We start from the raw sequence: 15,480 nt of genomic DNA on the forward strand, positions 1-15,480 counted from the left end.
GTACTGGCCACCCACCCACGTGCCTTAATAGGCGCTCGCTAACAGCACTCACCCCACCGGTCTAGAGAAGGCTACACACAACACATTCATAACACGTGACGTTCCGGGCAATGACCCATCTTCTACATGAACGCTGCCCTTTATATAAACACACATTTGTTTCCACTTCTAAGGCCACAGCAGTCGTTATTGACACGGAACATGCTGAGTTGTTTGTTTGTTGTTGTTGTTGTTGCCCACTGCGCTTGTGCACTGCTGCCAACGAAGCAGCAGCAGCAGCAGAATCAGCGTCACCCCCGCCAAACCGCCTGACCGAGAATTCAACACCGCGGCGGGAGCCCGGCGTCTCCGCTTGTACTCGAGTGCCACCCGTCACCCCGCCTGCGCCGATGGCTCTGTGAGCCATGTGACCCCCAGCGTGGGCAAGCTGACCCCCAGCGTGGGGGGAGGGAGGCGGGGAGCTGTTGAGGGGTGCGAGAGGGGGTGGGGGGCAGCACGTGGTCGGGGGGGGATTACGATACCAAAACTCCAAAGGGTCCTTGTTTGCCACTTTCGTGCGAAGCGGAAATCTCACTTGCGTCCGAATCCTATCTCTCTCCTCTCTCTCTGTGTGTGTGAGAGAGAGAGACTCCCTCCAAGGGGATGTCATCTCTCAGAAGTCTTTATTTACAGCGCGGCGGTGTGTGTGTGTGTGTGCTTTACAGCGTCGGGTGTTTTGACTTAAGTTGTAAGAAGTGGCCCAGCCGACGCCTGGGCAGGGTGGGGTGGAGGGGTCAGGGACACGACAATTCTTTCAGGGGGGGGGGTGGGTTTGAGTCTTTCGCGGAGATTACATCGGGAGTCCTGAGTCTGACGAGGCAGCCGACTAAACTAAAATTGTCTTTTATTTTCGCAGTTAAGGCCCCATGAGCTGCGTTGCTCTTTTTTGTTTTTGAGAAGCGACCTGGCCACAAATGATAGCTCGACGAAGAGGCTCATCACGTGGACATTGATAGCAGCCAAATACTCTGCACGAATGGAGAGACCCATAGAGACCAATAGAGACACGTAGAGACACATAGAGACCCGCAAACTAAAATTATGTAAAAATAATTATTTTACCAGGTAATGCCCACTAAGCTATTGGCTCTTTTTTTAGAAGCGACCTGGCCACAAATGATAGCTCGACTGTCCTGTGTTTGTTGGACTTCTTTCTCACCGTACGTAGCCATTCGTGTTTCTAAATGTGGAAGGAAAAGTCAGAGGACCTGGATAAAAATCTACTCGACCACGAGGAGAGAGACACGCAAACTCCAAATATACAGCAGGCATCAGGGTCGAGATCGAACCCACGACCTCCTGCATACCAGGCGAGGTAGTCAACATCTCCTAGCTACCACTGGCACCCACGGTGGCGAGATGCTAAGATTGGAATCAGAATAAATAAATATTTCACTTTTCCATGCGATGAACAATTCTCTGTCGCAGTGCATGTGGGCAAAGTCAAGTTCACAACATCGTGACTCAAAGGGTCACTCGAAGGTAGCGGCATCGTCATCATCTCCATAAATTGGACCCAATCAAACAGGGCATCTATGAAATAGTCTGCATGTGATCGATTACATCCAATCACAGAGAGGACGCTCTCCATCAGAACAATGCAATCGTCGCAGCTGGTAAAAAGAAACAAAGATTTTGGAAAATAATACGTTTATAATGATCACGATTAGTTACTGATAGAAAAAATTAAACCCGTTACATTCGTCAATAACACCGTGGTCTTAAAAAAAAAGGCGACGTTCCGGGCAATGGCCCTTCTTCAGTGCAAGGCCCATCGCTTGAAACGTCGCCTATTATCGTCCCGTCGACAGAGCCGCTAAGCTCAATGGGGCCTCCTCCTTAGGGAGCTGAGAGTCTCCCTCTTGCCGCACGGCGGATGAAAATGCAAGAGAAACGACTACAATTTCGGTTTAGGGGTGGAGCGTGAACAGCTCCATGGGTGATCAAACCCCCAGGGATCTTCCGCGTTTGACCTTCCACGAAGCTCACGGTCCACGGAGCGACTGTGATAGTAGCGAAAGAGAACGAGCGCGAGAGTGTGAATTTCGTACGGCAAAATGTATAACAATGCGTTGTGATCAGAGGTCGCAACCGGGTACCCGATACCCGTACCCTATCCGATACCCGGCTACCCGGGTATCGGGTAGGGTACGGCCGGGTACGGGTAGCCGTTTGCGACCCTGGTGCGGCCGGGTACGGGTACGGGTAGGCCGTGAGTCACTGGTGAGTAACCGTTTGTCACTCATTTTGGGTAGGGTACGGGTAGGGTAGGGTACGGGTTCTGATAAGGAATGGGTACCCGTATTCGGCCGGGTACGGGTACGGGTACCAATTTGCGACCCTGGTGCGGCCGGGTACGGGTACGGGTAAGGAATCAAAACCCGTTTGCGACCTCTGGTCGTGATACAGCGCTGTGCTAATAGAACCCGTTGCTGGGCCGTCTAAATCTCATCGCGTCTCGCCGTACAATGTGAAATATGTATCATCAATCACACCGCTAATTTGCAAATGGGTTCAAAAAGAAAGAAACCCCCGTGAAGATAAAATATACCGGAGCACTTTCGCAAGAGGGATTTAAATAAAACATTAGGGCATTGATGTGCATTAATCATGAGCATAATCGCTGCATGGCAAAATGCAACATTTACTTACAGGCAGTAAATACAAATGAAAGATAATCAACAGTGGCATTAACTTTCTCACAGAAAAAAAGGGGCTCTGATGTTTCGGTGAGTTGGAGCAAATTTAATTGATTGTGTTGAATAACAAAGTGTTCAAATGAGTACCTGGTGCGGTGTGTAAGCATCGCCACTGGGGAGACAAAAGCGGCCGGGCGTGTTGCTGGCTACCCACCCCCTCGTGTGCCGTTTCGGCCTTCAAAGGTGCTCGCCAACAGCACTTGCCCCAACAAGTCTGTTCAGGCTATGCGGGGGATCTTTCCCTTTGCATGTATTACGTATTACCTTTGTCTCTTTTGTACACAGCACCACGCCCGACCGCCTTTGTCTCCCCAGTGGCGATGTTTACACACCGCACCAGCTACTCATTTGAGGCCGAGTCGACCTTAGAGCGAGCTCCGGGACCGGTTCAGATAATCGTCACTGGCGTGGGCCGTGTGGGGGAATAAAATTGGGGTCGCCGGGTTCGTAGGCGCGCTAAGCGCAACACCACCGCGCTCCCCAGAGGATGAGGCTTGCACACACAGGGCAGGAGAATGACAAGGTGGGAATATGGCACGTAACATAATGGCATCACGGATTATTTTCTCTTCTGAGCAGATAAAATTAATTCGCCGTACTAAAGGTTTTATTTTTTTGTGGGGGGGGGGGGGTCGCGTAAATACAAATGTGTCGTTAAACCCGCTAGAACCACCACCACCATGCGACACAGCTAATGAGTAAGGTTGGTCACGCAAAACAAGCCGTGGCAATTAGTTACTGCTTTAGCACACCCGGTGTGTTGCCGGGTAAACCCACGACATTTACAATTCGGGTCCGACGTTTCGCAGGCGATAAGCCACCAGTTTCACCCGCTTGATGCGGAGCTTCTTGCTTGTACTTACGTGATCTAACCCAAATAATCCTAAATTTCGATTTAAAGCTTTCGTGACTGCAGGGATTCATCTTCTTGGTTCTTTCGGTAAAGTCACGTAAAAGGGAAATAATAAAAAATAATGATAAAACATAATAAAATAATTTAAAGCTTTCGTGACTGCAGGGATTCATCTTCTTGGTTCTTTCGGTAAAGTCACGTAGAAGGGAAATAATAAAATAATGAAAATAAAACATAATAAAATAATTTAAAGCTTTCGTGACTGCAGGGATTCATCTTCTTGGTTCTTTCGGTAAAGTCACGTAGAAGGGAAGTAATACAATAATAAAAATAAAACATAATAAAATAATTCTCACGACGTTTCGGCCACAACGCAAGCAGCCGTCCTCAGGTGAAGAATTATTTTATAATGTTTTATTTTATTATTTTATTATTTCCCTTCTACGTGATTTTACCCTAATAAATCCTTTATTATGAATACCACTGCTCGCGAAAGCGTTGAAACCGAATTCATTCAGCTCGTGTCCCGGCCAGGCTGTGAGCTCCCAAAGACGCCCTTCGGATTCCTCACTCACGAAGCCAAACTTCCCAAATCGTTCCAATCGCCCGTTACAATTCCACGTCTCACCCCGGCAGCTTGGTTGAGTTATCGGACGACATTCGGTCGACTCCCCCACGGCCTCGCTTTGTTTGGCACGGCGCAAATAACACTGTTCAACACACTTTTTCTGGCATAAGGTATTCCAACGGTTTTAAGGTCATTTTGGGGGGTGCTGATTCCAAATCTGGCATCAGTTTTGTCTATCACATCAGGTTTTTGAGATATCAAATATTGCCTTTTCAATAAAAACTGCAGAAGAAAAATATTAAATAAATGTGGATGTCTACATAAAATGATATTATAAACACACTATCCTAAAAATACAGCAGCATATTTTAACACTAAAGCAGTCCCTGACTCGTAACAACTTGCAATCATAAGTGACAGAGTTAATTTCGGGTAAAATCAATGAAAATGGGGTATGCCGATAGCATAAAAATGAGATGTGATATAGCAAATCTGAGATCAGATTTGGAATCAGCACCGTGAAATTAGTCTAAAACAGCTGCAAAAGTCCAGGCCAGAAAAAAATGCTTTTTTTCGTTGTTGACCAGTCTCGTTCGAATCGTCATTCACGTGAAGTGGCCGGCACAGCGTAGACGCGAACCGGAAAACTCCACCCTCTGTACTCGCGATATCTCCGTTCGATTACCGTCGCTGTCGACTTTCTCTCCCCTCTCTCTCCCTGTGTCTGCGACTTGCTGGAACCATGGAGCTCTCCCCCTGTTCTTCTCGGCCCTTGCGCAGGCCAGCTGCGTTCCGAGTTATATCTCGCGCCCAGCGGCGACGGGCACCGCGCGCTCCGACCGTGTCCATCCAACGCTCGCGAAAGACGCATCGGCTTCCGGTTGTCGAACGAATACGTCACGCGGTCGCGCTCGTGACACGCAAAGTGCTGGCCGCTGGTGAACCACAATACCTCGGTGATCTCGTCAAGCAGAGTAAACCATCGTCACGCGACCTTCGGTCGTCCTCGCCGCAGCGGCTTTTAGCTCAGCATCGATCAATGACGGTGGTCACCGCATCGCGCGACGCTTTCAGATGCAGCTTCTGCGGCCGTCTGGAACGCTCTTCCTTCCGATATTAGAAAGCCACCGGAGCTATGCAACTTTTAAATCATCATCGTCTAGATTGACAAACACATTTATTCAGAACTGCTTTTTATGTTTAGTTTGTTTCCATTACCCCGCCACCTCCGATCAACACGGTTGGCTACGTATGTCGCGAAAGAAGCTCAACATACACGCGCGCATCCAGCAGCGGCTAGCGCACGAACGACGAACGAACGAACGAACGACGTCCGGCCAGACTCACCACGGAGAGACGCGTCGCGTGGGGCAGCACCACGACCATGGCGAGCGACCGCCGCAAGCGCCGGTAAAAGCTGCACGGGTTGAGCTTCCGCGCGGCCGACACGGTGACGTTCCAGGCGAACGCGCCCATGTGGGGTGGGGTGGGGGACCGGGGCCGTTTGGGGAAAGGGAAAAAAATAACGACGACGGCGGAAACGACGGCCACCGCCGCGTCGTCGTCGTCGTCGTCGTCGAGGTCGAAGAAGAAGGTCCGTTGCTCGAGGGGAAGTCGTCGAGCGAAGGGGGACGGGTGACAGCTCGGAGGGGGGCGGACGACCCTCCGAGATGTTTGCTGCACGCTTGCCGAGTTGCAGAGTGTCTTTTATTCACAGGGGCTGTGTGCAGCGGGGTAGGTGGGGGAGCAGGGGTCTTGGTGGGGTGAGGGGGGGCTTGGTAAGACGTGGGGGGGGGGGGGGGTGGTAAGACAGCTGCTCTCTAGCTCTGTGAGCCCAGGGCCACGGAGAGGGAAACTTGAGCGCCGGGAGGCGGGCCAGGAGGGTCCGTCCGAGAGGGGGGGAAAATAAACAAGGGGAAATAATTAAAGAGAAGAAGGTGAAAAGTTAAACCGACAGGGCCGGGTGTCCGCGCACGCCCTGGGGAGTTTTCCAGGAAAGTCGCAAAGATCAACGCGGACGCCAATTAGAAGGGGGGGGGGGGGGGGGGAGATGTGTTGCGTCGCATTCATTCATTAACAAGGGAGCCGCGGTGTCGAAGAGGTGTTGACTACCTCGCCTGGTGTACAGGAGGTCGTGGGTTCGAGCCCAACCCTGACGATCCCTGCTGTGTGTTTGGAGTTTGCATGTTTCTCTCTCTCTCATCATTGTCATCACCACGGTGGCTAGGAGGTGTTGACTACCTCACCTGGTGTACAGGAGGTCGTGGGTTCGAGCCCAACCCTGACGATCCCTGCTGTGTGTTTGGAGTTTGCATGTTTCTCTCTCTCTCATCATTGTCATCACCACGGTGGCTAGGAGGTGTTGACTACCTCGCCTGGTATACAGGAGGTCGTGGGTTCGATCCCCGACCCTGACGATGCCTGCTGTATATTTGGAGTTTGCGCGTCTCTCTCTCCCCGTGGTCGCTTGGATTTTTCTCCGGGCCCTCCGGTTTTACTCTCCACATTTAGAGTAGTTCGGCTGCTATACATTTCCACGCGATAAGCCACTTCGTTGAGCTATAATTTGTGATAGCCAGGGCGCTTCTGAAAAAGAGTTACATAGCTCAGTGGGCCTTACCTCGTTAAAATAAAAATAGTCAATTTAACTGTGGAATCGCTGCAGTACTTTGTTTCTCCACTGCTGGATGAAGGCCTCCCAGGTCACTCTTGCGCATGAGACTGTCCCCGCTCTCTTTGAGTTTTCTCCCCATTAAACAAAATAGACTTCATGCTCGATTGCAGTGCCGGTCATTTGACCATACTTCAACAGGCTGCTCAGTCTCTGCGTTTACCCGCTCCCGCCCGGGGGAGGGAGGAGGATGCATGTGAAGTAATTTACACTGGCCCGGGTGTTTAATCCACACGCTGATGACTCCGCGTACCCAGCAAGGGGCCTTACGATGCACGGCTTTTGCCAATTGATATCGATTCACTGAGCTCACGGATCATGGATCGGATTGCGCGAGTGAGCACCGGTGTTTGTCGATTCGTACGGAGCGGTGGCGCAGTGGTCAGCGTGCCATGCCATGACTGCGGCGGCTGCCCGAGTTCGATCCCCGACCACGGCCGACGTCGGTGGCGAGTGATATTTGAACTGGGCCTACACATCCCCCACGCTCCAATCAACTTCACCAACCCGCATGGTCAATACAACTCCCGTGATCGACGTGGCGATGGGAGGCGTTCATCCGGTGGCGTGAAACAGGGCTGTAAATAATTTTTATTGATTTCTATGTTGTGGACATAATTGGTTTGCGTGAGGCCTGCAGCCACTAGAGGAGCGACCATTCGCTGTGCGGTGCAAGGCCCCCCCCCCTCCCCGGCGGTGGCGCCATCTCATCGTGTGCCACGACAGCCGGCAGCAGAGATCGCACAAATCCACCGTTGTACTGCACTTCTATTCCTCCCCACATCTACGCTTCCCTGCCTCCACAGCATCCCACAGTGACCAGCGTGGTGAAGTATGGTTCATCACGGGACCTCCCTAGCCAGCCGGACAGACAAAATGCGATTCGCTTTTTCGCGTCCTCTGGTTCTAACACTGTGTGAGACTAGGCTCTAATGAAAGCCGTCTCTGGTGTGGACCAAACAGTTTCAAAGACAATGCATCATCATATACTACCAGAGCATGTTTTTTTTGTGTTTGCATGTTCACCACAAGTACGTGTGGTTAATACAGACATGATTCCTTGGAAAACGGTTTCTGTTTGGCGTTTTAACATCTTAACACAACTGTTGTATTGCCAGAAAGGGTAAAACCCATTCTTACATGGTCAACTAACCTCCCACACGGCATCAGAACGCTCTCATCCAGCAGCGAATTGACAGAGGACATGCGCGAAATATTCCACAGCCAAGGTAACTCCTGTACCGGGGGGCGCTTAGCCTCAGCTCCCTCCATAGGAACGTGGAATTTCCGCCAGCGGCCAACAGAATCGAGCGCTGACCGACGCTCGCTCGCGTGGTGTACAGGAGTCGTCGCCACTCGACGCCGAGGCGGCTCATTGACGCGGCGAGCCGTGGAGCGTCGCGCGGTGGATCGGTGCTCGCGAATCGACACGGAGGGGGGGGGGGGGCAGGGGGGTGGTGTGTGGGGGGGTCGGGCAGCAGCGGCACGCCAGGGACGGGGGCAGACTACGCGAGCCACCCACTCCCCGGGTTGGGGACATCCGAGCCGGAATACTGCGCGCAGCTCTGGGCTCTCTCTCTCTCTCCCGGAATCGGAAGCCGCGGGGTTTGTGTCGCTCTGTGGACGCCGTGGTCTCGGTGTTTGTTTTTGTAGAGCATCGTCGCTGGCCGGCCTGACTCACCGATGTACAATGTTGTGGTGTTCTAGATGGGCTACAAAGCTGAAAATTAGAGAATGGCCAGGCAGACCAGTCACTGATAATGATGGGGTCTCAGGAGAGCAGACTGTCAGAACCTCGATCTGATGGGATGTTGTAGATAACAGATCTGTGATGGAATGTCTAGTCAACAATAATGATCATGGACTGACAGACAGGTCGGTAGGTCTCTCCGCAGCAACATTACCTTCACAAATAAGCAGATCACACATTACAGCACCGGTGAGAGAGAGAGAGGGAGAGCGAGCGAGCGAGGGGAGAGAAATCCCAGCTCAAGGAAAGCGAGAGCGGACACGTGCGCACATCCGCTCGTCCGCTGCCAATTCCGATGCATTATTTATCCCGCGAAGCTGATACTGGCCGGGCAGCAGCTGTCTCACACACCCTCTGCCTGTGCGAGTCTGTACGCACGTACGCACGAACACACCTAAGTACACACGTACTGACGTGTGTGTGTGTGTCGCCGCATCGTCTGTCCGGAGCTATGCACTTTCAAATCTAGATTGAAAACGCATTTCTTTGAAACTGACTTTTGTGTTTAAGTTTGTTGTCCTTCACCCGCACCTCCGATTGGCACGTCGGCAACGTACGGTGCGAATTGAAGTTCAACATACACGCACCCACACTTCGTCGAGCTATCATTAGTGGCCACTGTCGCTTTTGAAAAAAGATCTGCACAGCTCAGTGGGCCTTACCTGGTTCAAGTAAAAATAGCTCATAGTTGTTAGGGCCACACGGGACAGGGTCACGCGTGTGACGAATCGCTGCCCCCCCCCCCCCCGCCGCCACCGTGCGCATGCGCCCGTAACGCGAGCCGCGCACCGGAGCACCGCGTACCGGCGACGACTTCCGAGCGACCCCATCGTCCGTGTCCCCAAGTGCCCCCAAGCGGCTGTTTCGGAAGCTCGGCAGGATGTGTGTTTTTTAAATCCTTTATATTAAGTTCGCTTGCGTGCTTGCGTGCTTGCGTGCTTGCTTGCTTACGACCTGTGCAAATCTTTCGGTCGTTTTTTAACCCACTTCCCGTGATCCAATCGAGCTGACATTTTCCACACAGACTCGTTGTGCGTGACAATTAATTTTCGTGAAATTTTTTTTCAAATTTTTTACACTGTTTAGGGAATTTTTTTAAAATATTTAATTACCAATTGCTTAATGCTGGCAGACAATCATCTGACCCATAGGTGGCAGCCATCTCAAGCCAGAGGACGAGAGGACTCTAGCCGCCACGCATATAAAGGATTTAGAGTGAAAAACTTTGTTTTTACGGGTTAATTTTTTTTTTTCACACCAAACGTCCATTGTCGAGCAATGTAATCCCGCGTAGAGGGGTCCACGGCACGGGTGACAGCGCGCTTGCTTGACCGCTCGCGCTACTCGCCTGACCAACGGGAGAGAGGTCATCCGCTGCCTCCGTGTGTCTGGAATGGCCCTCTCACCCCTCCTGGCCATCCACGCTGTTGGCTCCCTGGCTCTGGCCAAGGCCGGATCAGGGCGACCCTCCCCCTCTCCTCTGCCTGTGGCTGACCGGGGCACCACGGTGGCGGGATGATAACCCCCTCGCCTGCTATACAGGAGGTTGTGGGTTCTATCCCGACGCTGACGCCTGCTGTATATTTGGAATTTGCACGTTCTCCCCGTGGTCGCGTGGATTTTTCTCCGGGTTCTCTGGTTTTTCCCTCCACATTTATAAATAATAACTTCGTTAAGCTATCATTTGTGGCCAGGTTGCTTCTGAAATAGAGCTATATAGCCCAGTGGGCCTTACCTGGTAAAGTAAAAATGCTAAAATATGTTTTTGCAATTGCATTCGACATACACTGTACCCTTGTCCGTTAACATATTAGTACAATTGCCACGCTGTAACTGTTTAATGTTTCTGTTACTTAGCTGTAATCGTGCTCTGATCAGACTATAAATAATCTGCCTGAGCCGACTTGTGCTTCGGGGAATTCATTACACTCAATGTTTTCGATTTCTCACTTTTGACGCAGCTGTTTTTGCGCAGATTTCTATTTGCTTCATCATCCTGCTTAATCTAGCCCACGCACACACCCACCCACTCACCCACACACCCACACACCCACCCAGCTTCCCACCCACCCACTCACCCACTCACCCACTGACCCAGCTAACCACCCACCCACTCACCCACACACCCACTGACCGAGCTACCCACTCACCGACGCACCCACCCGCCCGCCCGCCCGCGCACGCACGCACTCACTCACCAGCCGCTCCATCTCCTGCTCGCGCAGCCGCTCCTCGCGCTGGCGCCGGTGGTAGTCCATCAGCTCTCCCTCGTCCGCACCGATCTCCGAGATGCTGTTTTTGCGCGGGCGGAACCCCCCTCCCATCAGCGGCGACAGCGCCGGCGCGACGCCCGGGGAGGAGGCGGCGGCGGCCCTAGGCGAGCGCCCGCGACACTCCCTGCCCACCCAGCGAGCTCGTCCTCTGCCGCGGCTGCGGCGCCGCCGGCGCGTACGCCTGCGCCGGGCTCGGGCTCCTGCCGGCGCCCGCCCGGGGCTGAGGCCTCGGCCTGGGAGGGAGGGCGCCCAGGACGGACGGCGACGGCGGAGGCTCGGGGTCGTAGGGGCGGCCGCGGCGGGCGTCGGAGGGCGAGCCGGGGGAGGGGCTCCGCTCGAACGCGCCCGCCTGCTGGGCCCGGCGGGAGAGCAGCGGGCTGTCGAGGCCGCCGCCGCCGCCGGCGCGGCCCGTCCGCTTGTGGTAGTGGTGTCCCGACGGCGGCGCCGTGACGTCCGGCGGGTAGGCGGCGGAGGAAGGCAGCCAGTTGAGCGCGGGCGTCGACTGCGTGGGCTTGAGCGGCGAGTGGTAGGCGAGGGCGCGGCGGGCGGACGAGGGGCTCGCCGGCGGAGGCTCCCTCGTGCCGCGGCAGTTGTCGGCCGTCCGGCCCGGCCCCGCGGGCGAGCGGCGGCCGCCGTAGCTCGCGAGCGCGTGCCCGTCCCCGAAGTCGCTCATGGCGATGCCGTAGCGCGCCAGCACGCTCGCGTCCTGCAGGTACTGCTCGCGCCACTGGTTCTGGGAGTACTCCTGCAGGGCCCTGGACCTCTGGCCCGGCGTCGGAGGCTGCTGCTGCTGCTGGTGCTGGAATTTGGAAGGCAGGCGAGGGCTGGAGGGGACGCTCGAAGATTGGCGGCACGGCCCGACGGGGCTGAAGCGACTCACGTCGACGCTGGAGGAGCCCAGCGGGCCGCCGCGGAGTGACGCCAGGTCGAAGTCGCCGCCCGCACCGGCGAGCAGGCGGTGGTCCCAGGCACGCCGGCCACCGCCGTCCGACGAGGGGTAGCCCTCCCACGCTTCCCGACGGCCGTCGCGGTCGCCCGGTGAGAGGACGTCCCACGGCTCTTGGCGGCCGCGCTCGTACCTCCCGCCATCGTAAGAGGATGGCGGGAGGTACTGGGAACCTCCAGCCTCCTCCTCCTCCGGCGGCAGCCAAGCCGTACGCGTCCGAGTCGCGGCCGCTCTTGCTCCAGTAACCATCGGACGAGCCCCTGCCGCCCGCTCGGCCTCCGGCGCCCCTCGACCGCGACGCCTCCTCCTCCTCCTCGTCGTCGTCCCCGCACCCTGCGAGGGCCGAGGGAGTTCCGCTCGCGCCGTACGCCGCCGCCGCTGGCGGCGCGGCGACGCCGTGGGAGTAGCTCGACGACCGCGGGGCCGGCACGGGGACGGCGTCCGAGCGGCCATTGGAGCTGCCGGTCGCCGACGGCGACGAGAGCGGGGAGGCGGTCGAGAGCGGCGAGGCTGAGTTGTCGGGGTCCCCGCGGAAGCTGGAGGAGCCCACCGACATGTTGCCGGGGCTCGTGGGAGACGGCGTCGCGGCGGTCGTCGTGGCGACCGTCGCGAAGGAGGAGGAGGACGAGGAGGAGAAGCGCGAGTTGCCCGCGACGCCAGGAGTCGCGTCGGCAGGCGCCGACTTGGTCACGGGAGAGTTGGCGGCCGGCGAGTGCTTGCCCAGCGAGCCCATGTACAGCTTGAGGTTCGTCTGGTACTGCGCGTTGGAGGCGGTCGTTGGCCACCGGTGGACGGCAGGGGAGGGGCTCGAGTCGGCGCCGGACGATGGAGGGACGGTGGGAGGGCACACGAAGGAGCGGCCGGGCGAGGAGCTGGCTTTGGTACTCGCTAGGCCGCCGGGCAAGGTAGTCTGGCTCTTGGGCTTAGACTTGTGGTTGCCATTCATCATGTTGCTTAAATCTGCCGCGGCACAAGGAACACAAACAGGCATCTGTGGCGTTTACGACACCGTGGTGGTTTTAAAAGGCACGTGGCCGCTCGTGTTTTCCAACGTGCTTACACATGAGCGCGCATTGCGATTCTCATACGAGGATGGTGCAATTCTAATCGTTTTAATGCTCTTCTAATCCCGCACCTCCGATTAGCACGGTCGGCTACGTACGACGCGAAGGAAATGGAACACACACACGCACGCCCACGCCACTGTCCGTGGAAGGACCTCCAACAGGGAGAACTCTAGATGATAACTGTTCTACTCTTCCACGAGGTTGACTACCTCGCCTGGTATACAGGAGGTCGTGGGTTCGATCCCGACCCTGACGATGCCTGCTGTGTTTTTGAAGTTCGCGTGTCTCTCTCTCCCGTGGTCGCGTGGATTTTACTCCGGGTTCTCCGGTTTTTCCCTCCACATTTAGAATCGACGTCCGCGCGTTCGGAGTATGTGGCCGCTCCAAATGTCCACGTGATGACGAGCCACTTCGTTGAGCTATCATTTGTGGCCAGGTCTCTTCTGAAAAAATGGCTACATAGCTCAGTGGGCCTTACCTGTTAAAAAATAACCATGGATATGTAATAAGATGCTATTGTATCACGTGCAGTACCGCTAGACGTGTGTTCTTGATGATTTAGATACCGGCAGGCCGGTCTCCGCTCACCCTGTGCGACAGCGGGCTGCAGTCCACTACGCAGACGGATCGCCTGTGCCGGGTGGTTGAACCGGAAGAAGTTCGACTCCCCCAGGCACAGCATACACCCTGCGGGCACACATCGGGCACACAGAGCGGGGAGACGTGAGCACACACGGAGAACGGTGGGGGAAGAGGCCACACCTGGCGGTTGGGGAAAGAGAGCAAAGTTCGGTCATTGGCAGCGTGAGTCTGTCGCTAGCTCGACCTGTAACCCCGACCACACCAACTGAGAGAAGATCCCAGCCCCACCACTAACACCAACCACACCAGCTGAAAAGAGTCCAGACCCACCACTAACACCAACCACACCAACTCAGAGAAGATCACAGCCCCACCACTAACCCCCACGAGGTTGTGGGACCCCCCCACCCCCCCCCCCCCCCCCCACTGGTGCCCCCCAGCCCCCCACATTGTGGTACCACCCCTTCCACTGGAGATCAGGCTCTGGGGAAAGATCTTTCTTCTATAATCAGCTGCGTTTCTCTCCTGCTCTCACTTTGGCACCGACTTTAGTACCCTTTGTTGTTTTTGCGTGCGTGGTCGATGCCTTGAGACGTCGTGAAGGGCAACTCGTAGCGTAAGAGCGGCTTGCTATTATTAATGTAAACCAGCGTGTTCGCTCGTTCCTTTGTACGTCCGCGCGGATTTTTTGGCTTCCCTAGGCATGCACAAAGACAAAGATCCCCCGTATAGCCTTAACATACCGTTGGGGCAAGTGCCGTTAGCGAGCACATATGAAGGCCGGCACGGCACACGAGGGGGTGGGTGGCCAACACACCACGCCCGGCCACCTTTGTCTCCCTAGTGGCGATGTTTCCACACACCGCACCAGGTACTCAATTGAGGCTGAGTCGACCTAGGGGAGGCCCAGGATCGGTTCAGATAATCGTCACTGGGTGTTGGCCGTGAGCTTGGAATCGAACTCGGGTCGCCGGGTTCGTAGCGCAGCGTAGCGCTAACCGCTTCAATGCCTGGGGCCGTGCATGGGGGGAGGGGGGGGGGGCCTGGGGCCCGGGGAAAACTCCCACCGTGTGGGGGGACCTCCCTCCCCCCGGGAGGATTACGAAGACCCGGGCTGCCCCCCCCGCACCAAAAGCACGGGGCCCGGGGCAGTCGCCCCGACTCGCCGTGCGCCCGAGGAGACGGGCTTCGTCAATCTCCGTCAGCGATATGGTTTTAGTTTGCATCGGGCAGGCGACGGCCGTACGCATGTTGAACTTCTTTCGCACCGTACGCGACGAACCGCGCTAATCGGAGGTGAAGGACAACAAACAAAAACGATGGTTGAGCAAACACGAAGAAGGCCTCCCGTCGGATTTGTTTGGACACCGAGAGAATGACATAAATCCACAAAAGACAAAGATCCCCCGTGTAGCCTGAACAGACTGTCGGGGCAAGTGCTGTTAGCGAGCAGCACCTTAAAAGGCCGGCACGGCACACGAGGGGGTGGCCAACACACCACGCCTGGCCGCCTTTGTCTCCCCCCAGTGGCGATGTTTACACACCGCACCGGGTACTCATTTGAGGCTGAGTCGACCTAGGGGAGGCTCAGGACCGGTTCAAATAATTACACCACACACAGAGACACACTCCCGCAATGGATCTATGATACACGGGTCACCAAAAACAAACAATAGCCGCCACGCTATCCCAGCTCACGGCCTAATCCGACGCACAAATAAAATAATCACAATCATCATCGTCGTATTCCTCCGCACACCACCTGGGGTAAGGGGGGCGAAATCCCTTTCTAATAACAGCCTCCTCCTCTGCCGCCGCCGCCGTAGGAATTATTTTGCCCGTTGCCATGACGACGACCTTTAACAAAGGGAGCCCCCATCCGTGTGAAGCTTCTGAGTCATTTCCACTTGGCTGGGGGGCTGGGGGCTGGGGGGCTGGGGGCTGGGGAGCTGGGGGGCTGGGGGGCTGGGGGCTGGGGGGTGCCGGGTCCAGTGGGGAGGGGAGGGGGTTAGTGAGAGCCATACAATCAGTG

The 15,480-nt window shown here is 55.6% G+C and overlaps 1 protein-coding gene across 1 annotated transcript in view; it reads right to left on the bottom strand.

The window, feature by feature from the left end:
• The window catches only part of LOC133342084 (pleckstrin homology-like domain family B member 1), a 122,190-nt gene that overhangs the window by 42,361 nt on the left and 64,349 nt on the right, over positions 1–15,480 (bottom strand). The window contains 4 exon segments of the mRNA XM_061551011.1: positions 10,779–10,956; positions 10,958–11,977; positions 11,979–12,759; positions 13,455–13,553. Coding sequence (XP_061406995.1) covers positions 10,779–10,956; positions 10,958–11,977; positions 11,979–12,759; positions 13,455–13,553 — 2,078 coding nt within the window.

This window comes from Lethenteron reissneri, chromosome 13 (genome assembly GCF_015708825.2).
Source record: "Lethenteron reissneri isolate LAM-NWPU_2019-01 chromosome 13, ASM1570882v1, whole genome shotgun sequence".
Lineage (NCBI taxonomy): Eukaryota > Metazoa > Chordata > Hyperoartia > Petromyzontiformes > Petromyzontidae > Lethenteron > Lethenteron reissneri.